Genomic DNA, 18,304 nt, shown 5'->3' with positions numbered 1-18,304 from the left:
CCTTCATTAGTTTTTTTTTCTTCAATTCCAAGAGTAAATAAGTTATTTCACTATGCATTTTTCTATGAAAATACAAAAGTTATCCTTAGTAGAAGCTAAAAATTTATTTCTTTTAAGGGCAATGATGTAAATTTATTGTACAATGTAAATACAAAAAACCCATCTTGCCCCTAATTAATTTTAGAACACCAAAATTATCTCAATACAGGTTTTTTTAAGACCAAGAAAAAGAAAAATCTATTACTGTTTACAGTTGTGTGTAAGTGAATTATGTTTAGATAAACAATATTTTCTCTCTCTCTCTCTGTTTTTTTTTAATTCTAATATCTATGTTTCTATTTATTTATTTATTTTACATAAATAATTCTTAACAATCTAGATGGTCCATTAAAAATTTTCCATCCCATCCCAGTCGAGAACCCTAAGCCCCAAGGCCACAGACCGAATGCAAAACCATAAAATACTCCTGTCTCTACCCCATCTCAACTTCAATTTCTCTAAACCCAAAATAAAAAAAATCTCTCCTTCACAGACACTCTACAAGCTACCAAAACCAAACCCCAACCCCAACCCTCCCCCCCCCCCCCCAGATTCCATCCTTCCTCACTGGGCTAAACGGTACGTTTATCACTTCCTCTAAACAATCTATTGCTTAACATCTTCACATTCGAATCTTATTAGGCCTCAGGGTTTATGGTTTTATTAGCAGCACCGTTTTTTTAATTTCATTTTAACAATTTTGATTGGTGTTCGTCGTTTGTTTGGCAGTTTACTATACTTTATGCTTCCTATAAAGCGACCTGTTGAAGCAGTGCTGGTTGAAGGAGAAGAAGCACCAGATAACAGCATATCAGATTCATTTTCTTTCAAAAAGAACCGGATCGATTGCTCCTTGGAATCGAACGTGTCTAGTAACAAAAACAGTTGCGTTATTGGTAATTGCAGTGACACCGACAGAGACAGTAACAACCGCTGTAAAGAGGAGTTGATTATGTCACCTGGTGATTCGAAACCGATGGAGATTGATGAGGATCTTCACAGTCGCCAGCTTGCTGTTTATGGAAGAGAGACGATGCGAAGGCTTTTTGGTTCCAACGTTCTTGTTTCCGGGATGCATGGTCTTGGTGTTGAGATTGGTATGAATTATGAGACCTTTTTTTCTAGTTGATGCTACCGGGTGGTTTTCCCTTTGTGATTTGTTGGATTTGTTTGTGAATAGATTGCTTTATTGATATAAGATTTGGTTTCTGTGGTTTTGAAGTTTGGTTCATTTATTATGTTTTAAGGTTAGGATAGGCAAAATTGGATCTGCGCAATCCAACCACAGACCAAAAATATAGCAAAGAATGGTGCAGCACATGAAATAGAGATGGTTAATGGAGATTTGTGTGGTGACTATAGCTATGATTGGATGTGCCCCTAAAATATAGATGGAGGCCTTGGCACTCTAAACTAATTACGGGTGGCTTTAAATCATCCGAGACTGCTAGGATCAACAAGATAACCCTGCTTATTTTACAAAATAGAGCCTGATTTCTGAGCAAGAAATTTCAAATCTGTTTTTCTCATTCCCTGGCTTCAAATTACCGAATCATTTCTGTGAGGGAGACACAGAGAAGGGAGGGGGGAGGGAGCGCATCATACATGGATGATTGAGCATAGTAAACTTAAAATCTCGTTTTATTTTGCAGAAAATGCTTAAAGAAAAAACCTTAAAACTAATTTACTTTGATAATAGTTGCTGGCTTCTCTCCTGGCAAGTGAACTTGATCTTAGATCTTTCAATTTGACCTCTCAAGCTCTTTTTATTCTGCCTGGAACTTCTCATTTGCCATTTTGGTACTGCATTGTTCAAGATTTGGGTTCAGCTTTATGCTTGTGCAATATATTAAAAAGTGACAATCCTTACGCGCTCATGACCAGTAGTATCAAATGTCTTTATCATTAGCTTCTCAACCACTTTGGTGATTAGTCTTGGAGCTAACACTGGAGGACTCTGGATTTATTGATATTTGTTTTTTTTGGTTTGATTTGTATATATCATGGGTTCGAGTAACAAATAAAACAAAAATTTAAAATTGTGATTACGAAAGGGAGCTTCTGCTAGCTATTTCTCTTCACATCTTTTCCATTTTAGTCCTGTTTGTCTTTTTATCTCAAATTTTGATAGAATCAATTGGAGTCATATCAGTTGGATTGTTATTTTTATTAACCTGGCACCGGATAGTCTGTAATATATATTATTTTTCCTTTGGGTGTGGGGTGATTATCTAAAACTGTAGAAGCCATTGCTTGAGTTGAGATAGCATTATTTAAGGAATGCTAATGTCTTTAATTTGGATTGATTCTTGTTCCTATTGGTGTTAAATTTATTGACTCTTTCTGTCTCTCTAATGTGTATCTATCTGCTGTGATTCTCTTGCTACAGCAAAAAACCTCATTCTTGCTGGTGTCAAGTCTGTGACATTGCATGATGAAGGAATATTGGAGCTGTGGGATTTATCCAGTAACTTTGTTTTTTCCGAGAATGATGTTGGTAAGAACAGGGCCCTAGCATCTGTTCAGAAGTTGCAGGATCTCAACAATGCAGTCACCATCTCTACCTTAATTACAGAATTGACAACAGAACAACTTGATAAGTTCCAGGTACTTCCTTGTTTCTCCACTTCGATATTATCAGAAGAAATCTTGTCCAAATATATGCATTGTGCCATCTTGACCACCTTTTTATAATCTTGATTAAAACCTGCAATTTGCTTAGCAGGTACTTTATCAAGGTTACCAGTAAATCTTTCTTTCACAGGAAAAAATGTTATTACAAATGCATGTCAGAATATGCTACTGAACTTGGATTTTTGTTGTTATATTATATGCATTTAGCTAAATCATTTGTATTGTCAACGACTAATTTTCTCTTGCAACAAATTAGGTGGTCAATGCCAGTTAAGGTTCGTAGCTTAATTATGCTATTCTAGACAGGGCCTATTGTTATTTTATGCTACATGCATAACCCTACAAAAGTAAAAACATAGAACTGGCCCTTTTCTTTCTGTGTTGCATCATGTTGTTGTGTGACCTTACACTGCAAGACATGCCAATTCTTAAGAATACAATTGCTTGGTTCAATGAACTTCCAATGTCTTCTGTCCACAAAAGCTTGCAAGAATAATATTCACTTAACAAAAAATAAAATTTATAACCTGTTATATAAGATGGTCTCAACTATCAAAAGCATTAAATGTTCTAAGAAATTATAATGGAAGGCATGAACAAGAGGACAGGAGTGAAGATTAGTGTCCAGGTGTACTCATCTTGGTACAAAGGATCGCATTGCACCACCTTTTCGGTGCGTTAATAAATTCTAAGATAATCTAAATGCTAAAGTGAAGGATTTATATGTTCATGCAAATATGGGGAAAAAAACCATCCAATGACGTTATGTTTTCAGTGGATCATCACTGTGTCCAGGGTGGCCTGTAAGCCAACAGTCCCCCAAAATCTTCAAAATTCACTATAGTCCCTATGATCTGGTATATGCTTCATATTGGTCCCCATAACAAGTTATTTTTTTTTTATTTGAAGTTATGTTGTGTCTAAGTTGCCCCCCTAACAATTCTATTCATCTTCTGCTATTGATTGTGTCTGCTATTTCTTCATCTGGTCTGCTCGAATACATTGCCTATCTTATTTTACAGAAATCATATGTATTTGCTTATACTGCTTTATGCCAGATGCTTGTTTTCTGGTGGTGCAGGCTGTCGTATTTACAGATCTCAATCTTGACAAAGCCATTGAGTTTAACGACTACTGCCATAATCATAAGCCCCCCATCTCTTTTATCAAGGCTGAAGTTAGAGGTCTCTTTGGCTCTGTGTTTTGTGACTTTGGACCTGAATTCACAGTGTTTGATGTTGATGGAGAGGAACCACACACTGGTATAATTGCATCTATCAGCAATGATAACCCTGCACTGGTGTCATGCGTTGATGATGAAAGGCTTGAGTTTCAAGATGGGGATCTTGTTGTTTTCTCTGAAGTGAAGGGAATGACAGAAATGAATGATGGAAAACCAAGAAAGATTAAAAATTCCAGACCATATTCATTTAATCTCGAGGAGGACACCACAAACTTTGCTACCTATGAGAAAGGTGGGATTGTCACACAGGTGAAACAACCCAAGGTGTTGAATTTTAAGCCATTGAGAGAAGCAATTAAAGATCCCGGTGAATTTCTATTGAGTGATTTCTCCAAGTTTGACCGTCCACCTCTCTTGCACTTGGCATTTCAAGCACTGGACAAGTTCGTGTCTGAGATGGGTCGTTTCCCTGCTGCTGGTTCAGAAGAAGATGCTCAGAAGCTTATATCTCTGGCAAGTCACATCAATGAAAACTCAGGAGATGCGAGAGTAGAGGACATTAACCCAAAACTGTTGCGGCACTTTGCCTTTGGTGCCAGGGCTGTACTGAATCCTATGGCAGCTATGTTTGGTGGTCTAGTGGGACAAGAGGTTGTCAAAGCATGTTCTGGAAAGTTTCATCCTCTCTTTCAGGTTCGTATCAATTTTTTATTTTGTTGAAACTTCTTAAGTCTTTCTCTCTCTAGCCAACTTAGGCATGCGGTAAACTTCAGTTTTTGTTCTTGAGCTTTTTAACACTGTTGAAGATTTCATCTATTTAATTGTAGTCTTTGTACATAAACAAATGGAGGGTTCTTTTGTATACACACAGTTAAAGAATTTTATCTACATACTTGCGCACTCTGTTTGGACCAACAAATTTAGTTTGATCAGAAGAAGTTTTAAATAATGTTGTGTGCTTTGTTTGGGCTTTCCTTTAATTCAGTTTGATCAGAAGGACTTTTAAATACTGTTGAGGGTTTCATTTATTAACCTATAGTGAGTTTTTATCATAACATCTTGGCTTGATAAACTAGCCATGTTTAATTTACCTAATTTTACTTGCCTTGGATGTGGCTGTTTCCAAAGTTAAACATCTACCTAATGATTCAACTTTACTGCTTGTTGTGGTAAGCTAACTTTGCCTTTTCTGCTGTAACAGTTCTTCTATTTTGATTCCGTGGAATCACTTCCAACAGCAAATTTGGATCCCAGGGACTTCAAGCCACGAAATAGCCGTTATGATGCCCAAATCTCAGTTTTTGGGTCCAAGCTTCAAAAGAAGCTAGAGGATGCTAATTTATTTGTAGTAGGATCTGGTGCGCTTGGCTGTGAATTCTTGAAAAATTTAGCACTGATGGGTGTTTCATGTGGTGAACAGGGAAAGCTGACATTAACTGATGATGATGTGATTGAGAAGAGTAACTTGAGCAGGCAGTTTCTCTTCCGTGATTGGAACATTGGACAGGCCAAATCCACTGTTGCTGCTTCTGCTGCTGCATTAATAAATCCTCATCTCAAGATTGAAGCACTGCAAAATCGTGTGTCCCCTGAAAGTGAGAATGTATTTGATGATACTTTCTGGGAGAACTTAACTGCTGTTGTCAATGCTTTAGACAATGTCAATGCAAGACTTTATGTTGACCAGAGGTGCTTGTACTTCCAAAAGCCTCTTCTCGAGTCAGGAACCTTGGGTGCCAAATGCAACACTCAGATGATCATTCCTCACCTGACTGAAAATTATGGTGCTTCAAGGGACCCACCAGAGAAACAAGCACCTATGTGCACTGTGCATTCGTTCCCACATAACATTGATCATTGCTTGACATGGGCTCGATCTGAGTTTGAGGGTTTGGTTGAGAAAACACCAACAGAAGTTAATGCCTATCTATCAAATCCAGTTGATTATACTAATGCTATGACCAAAGCTGGTGATGCTCAGTCAAGGGACACCTTGGAACGTGTTCTTGAGTGCCTTGAGAAGGAAAAATGTGAGACATTCCAGGATTGCATCACATGGGCGCGTTTAAGGTACCCTCTTGTGTTGGGTCTCCTATTCTTTCTTTATGGTAGGGCATACCTCATTCTGTTTTCTGACGTTATGCTTACATTGACTTCAGGTTTGAAGATTATTTTGCTGATCGGGTGAAGCAGTTGATCTTCACTTTCCCTGAAGATGCATCTACTAGTACTGGTGCTCCGTTCTGGTCAGCACCAAAGCGATTCCCTCATCCACTTCAGTTCTCAACTGCAGATCCAAGTCACCTCCATTTTGTCATGGCAGCATCAATATTGCGAGCGGAGACTTTTGGGATCTCTGTTCCTGAGTGGGTGAAACATCCTAAGACATTGGCCGAGGCTGTAGAGAAGGTGATTGTGCCAGAATTTCAACCAAGAGAAGATGTGAAAATTGAGACAGATGAAAAGGCTACCACTATATCTACTGTATCTGTAGATGATGCAGCGGTAATCAATGAACTTATCAGGAAACTAGAGCAGTGCAGGCATAAGTTGCCACCTGCATACAGGATGACCCCAATTCAGTTTGAGAAGGTGGTCCCTCTTGTTCAATTTATTTAGCATGCATTTATTTGGATCATCCTGCTGTTGAACAAAGCAGGATGTTATCCAACCTTTTTTTTCATTTATTATAGCAGCTGATAATTTTGAAATATTTGCATGAATTGATGTTTGCTTCTTGTTGTGGACTTGAAGAATTTTTAATATGTGGCCAAAATATAATGGGAGGTACTTTATCGGCCATTTGATGTTCTTGTGCCAACCCAAATTTAAGTGAATTTCCTTGATTGTGCAGGATGACGATACAAACTACCACATGGATCTGATAGCCGGTCTTGCCAACATGAGAGCAAGAAACTACAGCATTCCTGAGGTTGACAAACTGAAAGCCAAGTTTATTGCTGGAAGGATCATCCCTGCTATTGCAACCTCCACAGCTATGGCCACTGGTCTTGTGTGCTTGGAGCTGTATAAGGTTCTGGATGGTGGACACAAGGTGGAGGACTACCGCAATACATTTGCCAACCTTGCACTCCCTCTATTCTCCATGGCTGAGCCTGTCCCACCCAAGGTTATCAAGCATCAGGATATGAGCTGGACAGTTTGGGACAGGTGGATTCTAAAAGACAATCCTACCTTGAGGGAACTTCTGCAATGGCTCAAGCATAAGGGGCTTGATGCCTATAGCATTTCACATGGTAGTTGCCTGCTTTACAATAGCATGTTCCCTCGGCACAGAGACAGGATGGACAGGAAGATGGTTGATCTGGTTAGGGAAGTGGCCAAAGCGGAGTTGCCTGCATATCGTCACCACTTTGATGTTGTTGTCGCATGTGAGGATGATGAAGGCAATGATGTTGACATTCCCCCAGTATCCGTTTACTTCTCCTAGGTTGTCTTGTCCATTTCCCCAGCCAGCTCGTCAGTCTTGATTTTAGGATGAGGGTTTGGAGTCCTTTCAACAGTTAGATTTTATTTCAATGCTGCATCTGAGAGTACACAAGATTTGATATTTTTCACACAACCATGTGACACAAACTAAATAGTAACTTATATTCCCCTGCGATGCTTTTTTATCGCTAGATATGAATAGGAAGTAATGTGAAACCTGAGTTTTTGCCATGGCATTTGTCATGAGAAGAATTTCTGCGGCTGTTCTCGACCCTACTAGTTTTTCTTTGATAAAGGAGGTTGACTTTGGCATTTGCATGGTGGACACAACCGGATCCTGCGAGGTGATGATATCTTTCAATAGATTTTTGAAAGAAAATTTAGTGAGAGAGACTGGCTTGCCCTATACGACGGACTTGATGTAATTTTCGTTGTTTGTCGCAGGGACTCCTTCCTTGTATGAAAATAGGGAGAAAGTTGTTAGTTTCATTGATAATTTTACTCCTCGGATGAATATGGAACTTTGAAAATTGTTCAGTCCAACCTGTCCTCGCTTTCATATTTACAAATTCGAAAACCATTCATGCGAATCATGGGCTGTTTTTTGTTCTTAGCATATTTTTAAAAAATATTGGTGAAATAATATAAAAGTGATTTTTTTAGTAAAATAATATAATTTATATTAGAAAACACGATATTGCTTTTCAGAATAGTAATATTTAATAAAAAAATATTAATTGGATAGAAGAAATGAGAGGAGAGAAAAAAAAATATCTTGAAACACATCAAAGCTTTGATTATGACATTTTTAATATTATTAGAAAATCCTCGATAAAATAAATCCAACAACATTAAAAAAAGATAATCAATGGTTACCTGAGTGGGTCACATTTGCCGTTAAAAAAATGAACCACCAACCATTTTTGGATGTCAAGTTATTGTGACAACTTTTCTTGATATAGTTGAAATTGTCTCGTCGAGATTTTTTTGATGATATTAACAATGTAATAATCAGAGTTTCAATGCATCTTAATAATTTTTTTTTCTTTTCTTTACTCTCTTGCCCGTTTAATATATTTTATTTGATATCACTACATTGAATACCGACAAATTATAAATATCACGTTTTGCACATGTGTTATATTATTTCATTGATTTTTTTGATAGATCAATATTTTTAATTTACTGTGATAATTATTTTTAAAAAAATCATGCCCGCCTTTGAGTTTAAACACAGTAGAGGAACCTTTCGAGTCAAAACAAAAATAAATAAAAAACATGCCGAGTTCTTGATGGAACTCATATGGTCAGTTACAAAAAGAAAGAGTAAATTATAATTTAATACCTACATTTTTTTTTTGTTTTGTTAGCCTCATTTTTGAAAAATAAATATAAATTAGTCCTTTAATTAAAGCTACCGTTAATTCTTCTAGAAATTTTTAAATCACCTTTTTAGAATGCATTTTAAATTTTGTCTATCACATGTAAAAATAGAAAACTTGATTTCAAATGAAAGATATTTTAGGCACATTTTTTTTTTAATTATGACGAGAAACCAACACAAGGACTAACTATGAAACCAACTGTTAAAGCATAAGGAAATGATAGTAGGTTTTTAAAACAAAAGGATTAATTGATTATTTCACTAAAAACACGGAGCAAATGATTATACATAAAGTTAAATTATATTGGAAAAGTTCTCTTTATCAAGATTCATTTCATTATGAATTGAAACAGTGCTAAAAAAAACACTGTTTAACAAGATTCATTGCACTGTTGATTACATATTTTAATTGGACATGATGTGCTGCAGCCCCAAGGACAGGCACCTGGTGCAAGGACAATCATGCCCATCACAAAGAGTTCCAAGGCTGCAGGGAGGAGGGATTGCGCCTCAGGCTGCGGACACCAGATGCTTGAGTTGTCATGCCATGGTGTTGGGGCCAGACCCGCGGGCCTGGCTGTCGACCCAGGCCAATGGCTCTATTGAGGTTTGGGTCCTGACATGGGCCCTCTTCTTTTAGGTCAGGCGATCAGACCCAACTGTCTTGGATTCAGACTAAGACCTAACTTCTATTAGGTCAAACATCATGACTCAAATCTTTTGGGTCCGGCCACGAACCCACCCCCAACCCCCTTGGGTCCAGACACGACGAACCCAAACCCCAACCTGTTTTGGTCAGGACACAGACCTAACGTCCAACCCCCTTGGATCCGGACTAGAACCCCAACCCAAACCATTTTGGGTTCGGACACGGAAGGACCCAAACCCCAACCCCCTTGAGTCTGAAGACAGACCCATCCCCCAACCCCCTTGGGGCAAGACTCGGACCCCACCCCCAACTCCCTTAGGTCTGGACACAGCCCCACCGCCAACTTTTGGTCCTGTCATGGACCCAAACCCCAACCTGCTTGGGTCCCGCCAAGGACCTTAGGGTCCGGACACGACCCAACCCCCAACCCCCTTGGGTCTGAACGCGATTCTGTTGGGTCAAACATCTAGACCCGCGATAATGGATCTTGATGAAAGACTCAAGAGCATTGGGTCCAGAGGCAGGACCCAATGTTGAGTTTCTAAATATTATTATTTTTATTATAATTAAAAAATATTATTGTTTGTATTATACATATTATTATTTTTATTATAATTAATATTATTAATAAAATAATTAATAAATTTAGAAATTTTATTATTATTATTATTATCATCATTAATAAATTTTAAAAAAAATACTATTATTACTATTGAAGAAAAACCATCATTTTTTTAAAAGATTAAGAAATATAATTCAAAGTATTTATATAAAAAATATAATTATTTCTGTTATAAATATAATTATTTTTATTATAATTCTAAATATTAATATAAAAATTATTATAATTTATATTATAAATATTCTTCAATCACTCAAGCCTTCCAATATCTCTACAATATCAATATTTTTCAGACAACTCATTCTATTTTCTCTTAAGTTTCATTCTATTTTCTCTTAAGTTTTTGATCAACAATACTTTCAGTTTTTATTACTTATTTAGCGCTAGTTCGTAATTATAACATCATTAAATATATTTTTTTATAAGCCTGCAGCAACAAGCAGGCATGCCAACTAGTAATATACTAAAAAATATAGACCGTTTCAGATACAAGGAGCAAAACTTGGAACCCTAATATTTATTTTAACCTTCATCTGAAAGGCTGGAATCATTAACATCACCCGCTCAAGATTAGGTGACAAACTGAGATTGCTGCTAATCAATTAAAATAAAAAATATTCGGTTTTTTTTTTTTTGAGTGATGCAATCATGCAAACAATTCAGAGAAACTAGCCATTCAACACATGGTAGTCCTACGTTGCTTTTGAGGAATATAATCACCAGCCTCCTTTGCCTATTTTTTTTTTTTTTAAATAATCAATAGCAAATTTCTTGATTCTATAAACAGGCCCTTCTTACTCCACAAATTTGCCACCACTTCAAAATGTAATCCTGTAACATCAAAGTTTATCAGCACCCTCATCAAACTCAGCAGAGCCCACAACTCGAAAATCCAGTTGCTTCTGATGTTTTGAACGACGGCGGTCATCAAAATCTTGCCATCCTTCAAGCTGTCAATAAGTTCTTTTATTATGTCATCAAACAACAACGGCTGGGATAGGAAAGGACACAGGAAGTAGGTGAGTAAACCTGACGAAGAACGTCCATTGTGATTTCTGTGTTGTGGAGATCTAGAGTTGAGAGTTGCAGGCACATCTTGAATATTGTAGAAGGGAGGGATTTTAGCCCGTTGTTGCCTAGATGTAAAGCCTGCACAAACAATGGAGAAACCAATAAATACAGAATCACGTGGTAAGGTTGCTTGCCTGCTTCTTGAAGTGGAAGCAAATATACATGGGCAAAATACTCAGGAAGTTACTGTTAACCTCAAGCATGCTGGTATCACAAAATTGAGAAAACAGGGAATAGCATAATGAAAACATGAATAAACTAGGGACCTTCAAATTAAGCAAATCCCCAAATGTAACAGGCAACTCTGTCAGAAGATTTGATGAAAGATCAACCTGCACCACATAGAAACTTGGTCAAGCACATAAGAAAACTGCACTGAATAAATGAGAAATTATCCATCCAGATTCAGTTTGTCAAGCAACAGCTGAATCATGTACTCCCCCCACCACAGAGAATCAGAGATTAGGAGGAAACACCAAAAATATTACCTCGGCAAGAGAACTACAGTCCCCTATACACATAGGAACGTTGCTTATTCTGTGACAGAGAAACATTAAAATCAGGATCTGTCAAATAATTCATACCAGAGAGAAAAGAATACCCAACAAAGGCAACAGACCTTTCACTTTTTAATTCTGAACTTAATGTTCCACCACCAAAGAAAGAAAGAGAGATGAAACGGAGAATAAAAGAGGGACATGTGCGGAGGGGTCGCGTGCCCGCGGGGGGGGGGGGGGGGGGGGGGGGGTATCCTCCAAATGTCAAATCTCTAATATAAACAATACCTGTTATTGTTGACTTTCAAAACCTCAAGCTGGGTGAGAAGTCCAATTTCCATCGGGAGGCTACTCAACTTATTGTTTGAAACATGCAGTTGTCTCAGAGAGCACAGAGCACCCAATTCAGAAGGCAAGGTGGATAAACTGCATCAGATTACATGTTTGATGCCACATTATATAATCCCAAGTGTTTAAAACTAAACCAGTTAATGAGATAAGGCTAACTTTTCTAACTATATCAAAAAACTGAAATTAATATATGAGAAATTCCTAAAGTCTCAGCATGCAATAGCTTGCACATAAGAAAATACACGAGGCAAGATGCTTAACCTTGCCCCAAATCACATGTAGCAGAGACTATGCCTTCAACAAACCAAGATAAACAGAACTCAATAAGAAATGCACAATTTTGCGGAGAATTAAGCAAGAAATCAACAGATAATTATTGTCTTCAATGATAAATTATTTAAGGTTGATTACCTAGTACACCTCAGTTAGCATGAGCTTGGAATTCCTATAACAGATTCAAGAAATGTGGATCAATTTGTCTCTTCTCAATGAGGCTTCTCTATGATTATAGCTTTCCTCATATTATAATACTACTTCTATCCAGAATGCTAGGGAATGAGACACTTATATTACATATTAGGTCCTGCTACCGACTTCCTCTTTATAACAATTACCAGAGACAACTAGCTAATTCACAGAACAATCTCAACAAACTTTGAGCAGGATGGCAACATAGGTAAATTCATTAATTATTTTAAGCCACAAAAGCACATTTAGTCACAAGCTTTTCAAGTTTTGCTGCAAATCAAATGATAACCAAAATCATCACAATTGATGTAATACTCACTTGTTATGGCTGACAGACAGAACTGTCAAATGCTTCAAAGATGTTAGTCCTTTCCATTTAATGCATTCATCCAACATACCATTTCCATTGAGCAAAAATTTCTGAGAAAATTTAAAATTAAACACTGAGATCCACGAAACTTTTAACAGAAGAGTCCACTCAATTAATCCAAACAAATAAATAAAAGGAAAATATATTGTTCACCTGCATGGAACTTAAACAGCCAATTTGGGCTGGTACATCTAGAATAAAATTGTTGCTGATATCAAGGACTCTTGTAGAAGGTCCACATGTCCACACTTCCTCAGGTATTGCCTTTTGAATTCCAATAAACAAGAACAAATGTAAGAGACTGAATACTGAAAACATAACATTAATGGCCTTGATTCAGGAAAAATAAAAGGTTGGCTTTCCCTCATCATTATGGTCAAATCTTAGATCAACATCATAGCAAGGTTAGTCCTGAGAAAAACATAAGAGATTTCCACAGCCTAAATGGATTTTTTGTTCCTAAATGGACAAGGCGAATAGCACATCTAGAGTCTGATGAAGAAAATCTGAAATATTATTTCTTCCTTTTCTCTTCTAGTGTTTCATTTGATAAACAAGTTAAAAACGAAAATTTAATTGATAGATAACAAGGAAAGATTCACAATTTATACCTTTAAGTTGCATTCAGCCAGTCCAATAACTCCAGTAACCTTCCATCGTTCAACCCGGTTCTTATCAAACAAAACTCCAATCTTTTCATTCACCGTTTTATTACTACTAGTATTAGCCCTTGAAATCGGTCGAGTCTTAGCATCTTTTAGTATTGGACCATCCTGTTCAAACAAACCCAAAAATTAAAATCAACTTAACATAATCGAATAACAGTGTCAAAGTCTACCTCAAACAAAAACACACATTTTCCAGTAACTTCAGCCATTATCAAAACTAAAAAGCTTAAAACTTTAAGCTATCATCTATCAAAAATTTCATTGAAAATTTGAAACTAAAAATGGGAATTTTTAATTCTCTTCAATCACAAGCTTATAATAATTAAAGAGTAATCCTTTAATCAAGACTCCATAACCAGATGCTATTAGGGCTTGAAGAGAAATAAAAAAAAGAAAAGAAAGAAATAATAAATATACCCCTTGGTGCAAGCCCTGAGAGGCCATAAGCATGACCTTGGCCCCATTTGTGACCTCTGATTCCCTCAAAGTCATACCATCCACCAACAACTTCCCTGCAAAAGGGAACCACCAAGAAACGACACGCCGTTTTCAGGACTCTTCACATTCCATCTCAATTTCAAAGAAAAGAAAGGATATATAAGCAAAAAAGAGAGAGAGAGATTATGGGTACCTTTAAAGATGAGTTTTTGGCCACGGGGAAGAACGTTGGTGAGAGGTTGCAGAAGGGATTTGACGTCTTTGATTTTGGAGTCGAGAGAGACAGAGATTGGAATGGATCTTCCACTGAACTTCACTGTTATGTTTATCGCTGTATCTTGACCTTCCACCTCCATTTTCTTCTGTTTCCTTTCAGTTCTTGATGATGATCTTTGTGATTCTTTTTCTTTGTTTTGGAGAATTTGGGAGGGGAGAAAGAGAGACAGATTGCAGAGAAGGTCTCCTTGCCTTCTTGTATTTCAATGCAAAAATTATGATATGACGCTTTTATTTGTGAAAACAACTCATGCCCATATGACTAATATACAAATATGTCTGTTTAGGCCCTTTAGGGTATCCGAATTCCGAACTAATATACAAATACATTCGTCATTCTCTCTTTTTTTTTTGTTTTTTTTTTGTTTAACGTGAGTATCCGAACTAGCTTGTGTGTATCTCAACTAATTCCACGGATCCTGAAATTAACGACCATGTAAGCCTCCAGTGGCCATCATATGAGCAACCACATGGCTCGAACCTGAAACCACAGAGAGAGCAAACCTCTTGATCCCAAGCTCTTACCACTGGACCACCACCTAGATGGTTTCATTCACTCTCTTTTTAATCAAAGACTAAGCGACTAATTCAGTTTTTTTTTCCGGTCTAATTATGTTTTTTTTAATTAATTTTGATATATTAATATTAAAAATAAAAAATTATTATTTTAATATATTATTTAAAAAATAATATTTTAAAAAACCACCACTGTTATAATAATAAATATCCATTACAAAAACAAATTAGATTTATCAATCCAGAACTAAATATACTTATAATTGTTATGCTGTGCTATAAGATTTAATATATTAAACTATGTGGTAATGAATTGGTGGGGAGGGCTATAAGTTAAATTACTAAATTGTTTAGTAATCTAATGTTATGATTTTTGAATTAAAATTATCATTGTATAGCTTAAATTAAAACATTTTAAGAAAAATCAAATTATTTACTTCAAAAATAATTTCCTCATTTGATTTGAAATTATCATTGCATAATTTAAATTATTTGATAATGAATTATTGTGAAGGGTTATGAGTAAAATTATTAAATTATTTTATAATTTAATATTGTAAAACTTGAATTAAAATTATTATTAAATATTTTTTTTTAAAAAAAATTTTAACAGCATATAAATATCATGAAAACATAATAAAAAACAAATCAAAATATTACATAACATTTGTTTAAGTAAATAAAAATGTTAAATAATTTAAAAATAGTTTATATGCATACATTAAGATAAAATGCATTATAAGTATTTTTTTATAATTTAAGAATATTTAAAATTCTCTTTATATTTTGTAATAAATAAACAAATATTCATATAAAAAAAACCACTTTCTAATTACTTTGGTTTTGAAATGGGAGCCTAATATTAAGGAGTGTTTGAGAATGTTTTTTGTTTTTTAATTTTTTAATTTTTTTATTTGAAAATATATTAAAATAATATTTTTTATTTTTAAAAAATTATAATAACAATACTTTAAAATAATCTAAAAATATAAAATAAATAAAATAAAAATTCAAAATTTTAAAAACATCTTGGAATGTAATTCAAAACGACCTCTCCCACGGGATACGCTTGTTCACACGGTGGTGTTCTTGTTTTTAATGTTTTATGAATTGAAATGACTTAAATAGCCCTGCTTTCGGGTTTGTTTGGCAGTGTGGTTGTGGTTGCTTTTTAAATAGCTTTTCGTGTCAAAATGCATGCTAATGATGTTTTTTTATTTTTTAAAAATCATTTTTGACATCAGCACATCAAAATGATTTAAAAACACTAAAAACATATTAATTTGAAGTTAATAAAAAAATAAAAAAAATTTAAATTTTATCAAAAGCGCTTTTGAAACGCAGAAACAAACAGGCCGATGGTTTGGGCAACGGGGGAGTAGATAAGCGTCTGGATATCGTATCCTTTCTGCAAGGAATTCTGCTTTTAAGGATTGTCGTTTCATTCATACCAAGACAGCATTTTCGCCATATGCTCGTGCACGGCACTTCGCTAATTCGTTGGTTTCCTGAGAGGGCAAAGAGTTATGCTCAGAAGACGGGGTCTTGATATTTTCAGGATCTTGAAGGGATTAAGAAAGAAAAAAAACAACACCGGAGCACGCATGACTTCCTCAACTTCGGACAACCCGCAAGAAAATGAGAAAAAAAATCACCAGCTCTGTTAAAATTGAACCAAGGAGCAGCCCACTAGACGCAAACTGGTTAGATTCGAAAACCGAGTGCTTTAGATGAATGATATAACGAGAGATGTAAGGTCTTCAATGGACACCCAAGAAGTCCCTATACAAGCAATCGTGTTCGAAAACTTTAGCAAAGGCGCCTGGCAATTGCAAAGTAATTTCGCCTTTATCTAAGACTCTGAATTTCTTGGAATGAAATCAGGTAATTAAGTGAAAGATTTAGCGTCGAGATAGACCAGGAACACAAGTCCAAGGGTTTTTCCATTGCTCGGAGAGCAGAGGTTCGGGCAGCGTGTCCGGTCTTGAGAAAGGACCGAATGTGAGTGAATAATGTTGCTGGTAAACCGCTCAGTGCCTTAAATTCTGGGAGCGAAATTCGAAAAAATAGCAGGGGAATATTTTGAGAGGTATCTGGATCGTGGACCTATTTTTATAACAATAATGAAAAATCACATTTATGAAACAATGTGCCTATGAGAAATCTTGACAGCGACGAACTTCACTTGTTGAGAAACTTAGGAAAGCAAGACCACCTTGAAAAGCACGTCAGTAAATTAGACGGAATAAAAGAGTGGATTGCATTTTTTTTTTCTTGTGGGCAGATTTTTAAGTTTACAAAGCGCAACTACATGAACATACACAACTGTTCGCTTGAGATTGATGGCTGGAGAGATGAATATGAAGGCTTTGGTGAATGACAAAAAACTGTCGTAAACTCTAAAAGCTGGGAAGACAGGTCTCCCTCCCATGTGCATTAGGAAAGCTGTAGAAGAAGAATTCTTAATTTCTTGTACCATTGCCAGTTATAGAAGGGGAATTACATCAAATGGGTATGAAATCGGTTGGTGGAAGGGAAAATGTCTGTTGCCCGCCTAGTTGGCTGGTTATAATCAACGGACTGTCATTTCCTTTTCACTTCTTAGAGAAACAAGAAATCTATGCAAACGCATCAATTCTGTTGTGACTGGTCTACCTAAAAACCAGAAACAAAATGAGGCTTGATTGCTGCAACCCTGCGAACATACAGAGTTATACTATCTAACAAGAAAGCCACCAAATAATCCCACACTGTAATAGTATAAATCATGTTAGAGATGTGTATAAATACAGGCACTTGTCAACATGATTCTATACATCTCTAACAACCATAGTTAACTTGTCTCCATAGCTAAAACAAAGCATGTCAAAACTCGATTTCCATTTCTTCAGGGTAGGCTGCACAAAGAAAGCTAAAAACTCAGTTCTTGCCAGCAAAGATCAGTTAGCAGGCGGCAGCTATGGTTACCAAGTCCCTAAACAGTAGCAGTTTCGTTGATTCAACAAATATTCAAGCTCAAATGCCAGTTATACTACCCTGTAATGTAGCAGATAGGGCAGAGTCTCTCTCTGTTTTTCTAAGTCAGTCAATGTGTAATCTGTAATATCCACCACAGTCAATGAAAAGATGAACTTTGTTCCTCCAACCATCCTTCTCTAGATTTGAATAATTCTCAAAAAGCACAGAACCCAAAAGTGGAATGAACTAAAATGAGGACAAAATATACGAGACAAGTGAACAATTTCCAAAAGAAAGTAAACCTGCTAAACTCCAAACAAACGAAAAAATAAAATAAAATGGAGTCAACATCAAACTTCGCTCAAAACAAAAGAAAATAGACAAGAGATAACCACCCCCATCAGTCATCCCACCCTTTTGCCTAGAATCTTTATTTTCATGTTTTAAACTTATTTAAAAAACATTAACTTTTTTATTTTATTTTTTAATTTTAAATTAATTTTTTATATTTTCAAATCATAAAAAATAAATTTTAATAAATAAAAAATATCATCCCAATATATATAACTCGGGGTATCTGAGCCCGTTTATGCACACCACGACTAATTCTCGGATTCATTGAACACCTTGCAAGTCTAATAGACAAGTAAAACACCGTAAGAACAACAAACATACACCCAAAAAATAAAAAATCAAACCCGAGTGGCCCTTCTCCCCGCTAGTCCACTAG

The 18,304-nt window shown here is 35.9% G+C and overlaps 2 protein-coding genes across 2 annotated transcripts; one reads left to right on the top strand and one right to left on the bottom strand.

Moving 5' to 3' along the window:
• The first annotated feature begins 430 nt into the window (after positions 1 to 430).
• LOC7496796 (ubiquitin-activating enzyme E1 1) lies at positions 431 to 7,537 on the top strand. The gene is made up of 7 exons (XM_002299964.4): positions 431 to 618; positions 769 to 1,136; positions 2,429 to 2,646; positions 3,755 to 4,549; positions 5,058 to 5,926; positions 6,016 to 6,448; positions 6,711 to 7,537. The coding sequence occupies exons 1-7, from the start codon at positions 446 to 448 to the stop codon at positions 7,305 to 7,307; spliced, it is 3,453 nt and encodes a 1,150-aa protein (XP_002300000.4). The 5' UTR covers positions 431 to 445; the 3' UTR covers positions 7,308 to 7,537.
• A 2,871-nt stretch (positions 7,538 to 10,408) lies between these two features.
• On the bottom strand, positions 10,409 to 14,342 carry LOC7496795 (LRR repeats and ubiquitin-like domain-containing protein At2g30105). Its single transcript, XM_002298458.4, has 10 exons — positions 14,018 to 14,342; positions 13,804 to 13,898; positions 13,330 to 13,491; positions 12,872 to 12,982; positions 12,668 to 12,768; positions 11,818 to 11,955; positions 11,521 to 11,569; positions 11,299 to 11,364; positions 10,991 to 11,110; positions 10,409 to 10,911 (listed from the first exon to the last, which is right to left on the bottom strand). The coding sequence occupies exons 1-10, from the start codon at positions 14,178 to 14,180 to the stop codon at positions 10,801 to 10,803; spliced, it is 1,116 nt and encodes a 371-aa protein (XP_002298494.1). The 5' UTR covers positions 14,181 to 14,342; the 3' UTR covers positions 10,409 to 10,800.
• Positions 14,343 to 18,304: the final 3,962 nt, after the last annotated feature.

This window comes from Populus trichocarpa, chromosome 1, assembly GCF_000002775.5.
Source record: "Populus trichocarpa isolate Nisqually-1 chromosome 1, P.trichocarpa_v4.1, whole genome shotgun sequence".
Taxonomy (NCBI): Eukaryota; Viridiplantae; Streptophyta; class Magnoliopsida; order Malpighiales; family Salicaceae; genus Populus; species Populus trichocarpa.
This window is presented reverse-complemented; position numbering and strand designations above follow the sequence as displayed.

Bases quoted from the DNA above. Each gene is read 5' to 3' on its own strand.
- LOC7496795 (XM_002298458.4), bottom strand. From the start codon at position 14,180: ATGGAGGTGGAAGGTCAAGATACAGCGATAAACATAACAGTGAAGTTC. The intron at 13,492-13,803 runs GTATATTTATTA...TTGTTTGAACAG, and splicing joins CTCAGGGCTTGCACCAAGGG to GATGGTCCAATACTAAAAGA. The intron at 11,956-12,667 runs GTGAGTATTACA...AATCTGATGCAG, and splicing joins CTGTCTGTCAGCCATAACAA to TTTATCCACCTTGCCTTCTG.
- LOC7496796 (XM_002299964.4), top strand. From the start codon at position 446: ATGCAAAACCATAAAATACTCCTGTCTCTACCCCATCTCAACTTCAAT. The intron at 2,647-3,754 runs GTACTTCCTTGT...CTGGTGGTGCAG, and splicing joins AACAACTTGATAAGTTCCAG to GCTGTCGTATTTACAGATCT. The intron at 5,927-6,015 runs GTACCCTCTTGT...CATTGACTTCAG, and splicing joins ATCACATGGGCGCGTTTAAG to GTTTGAAGATTATTTTGCTG.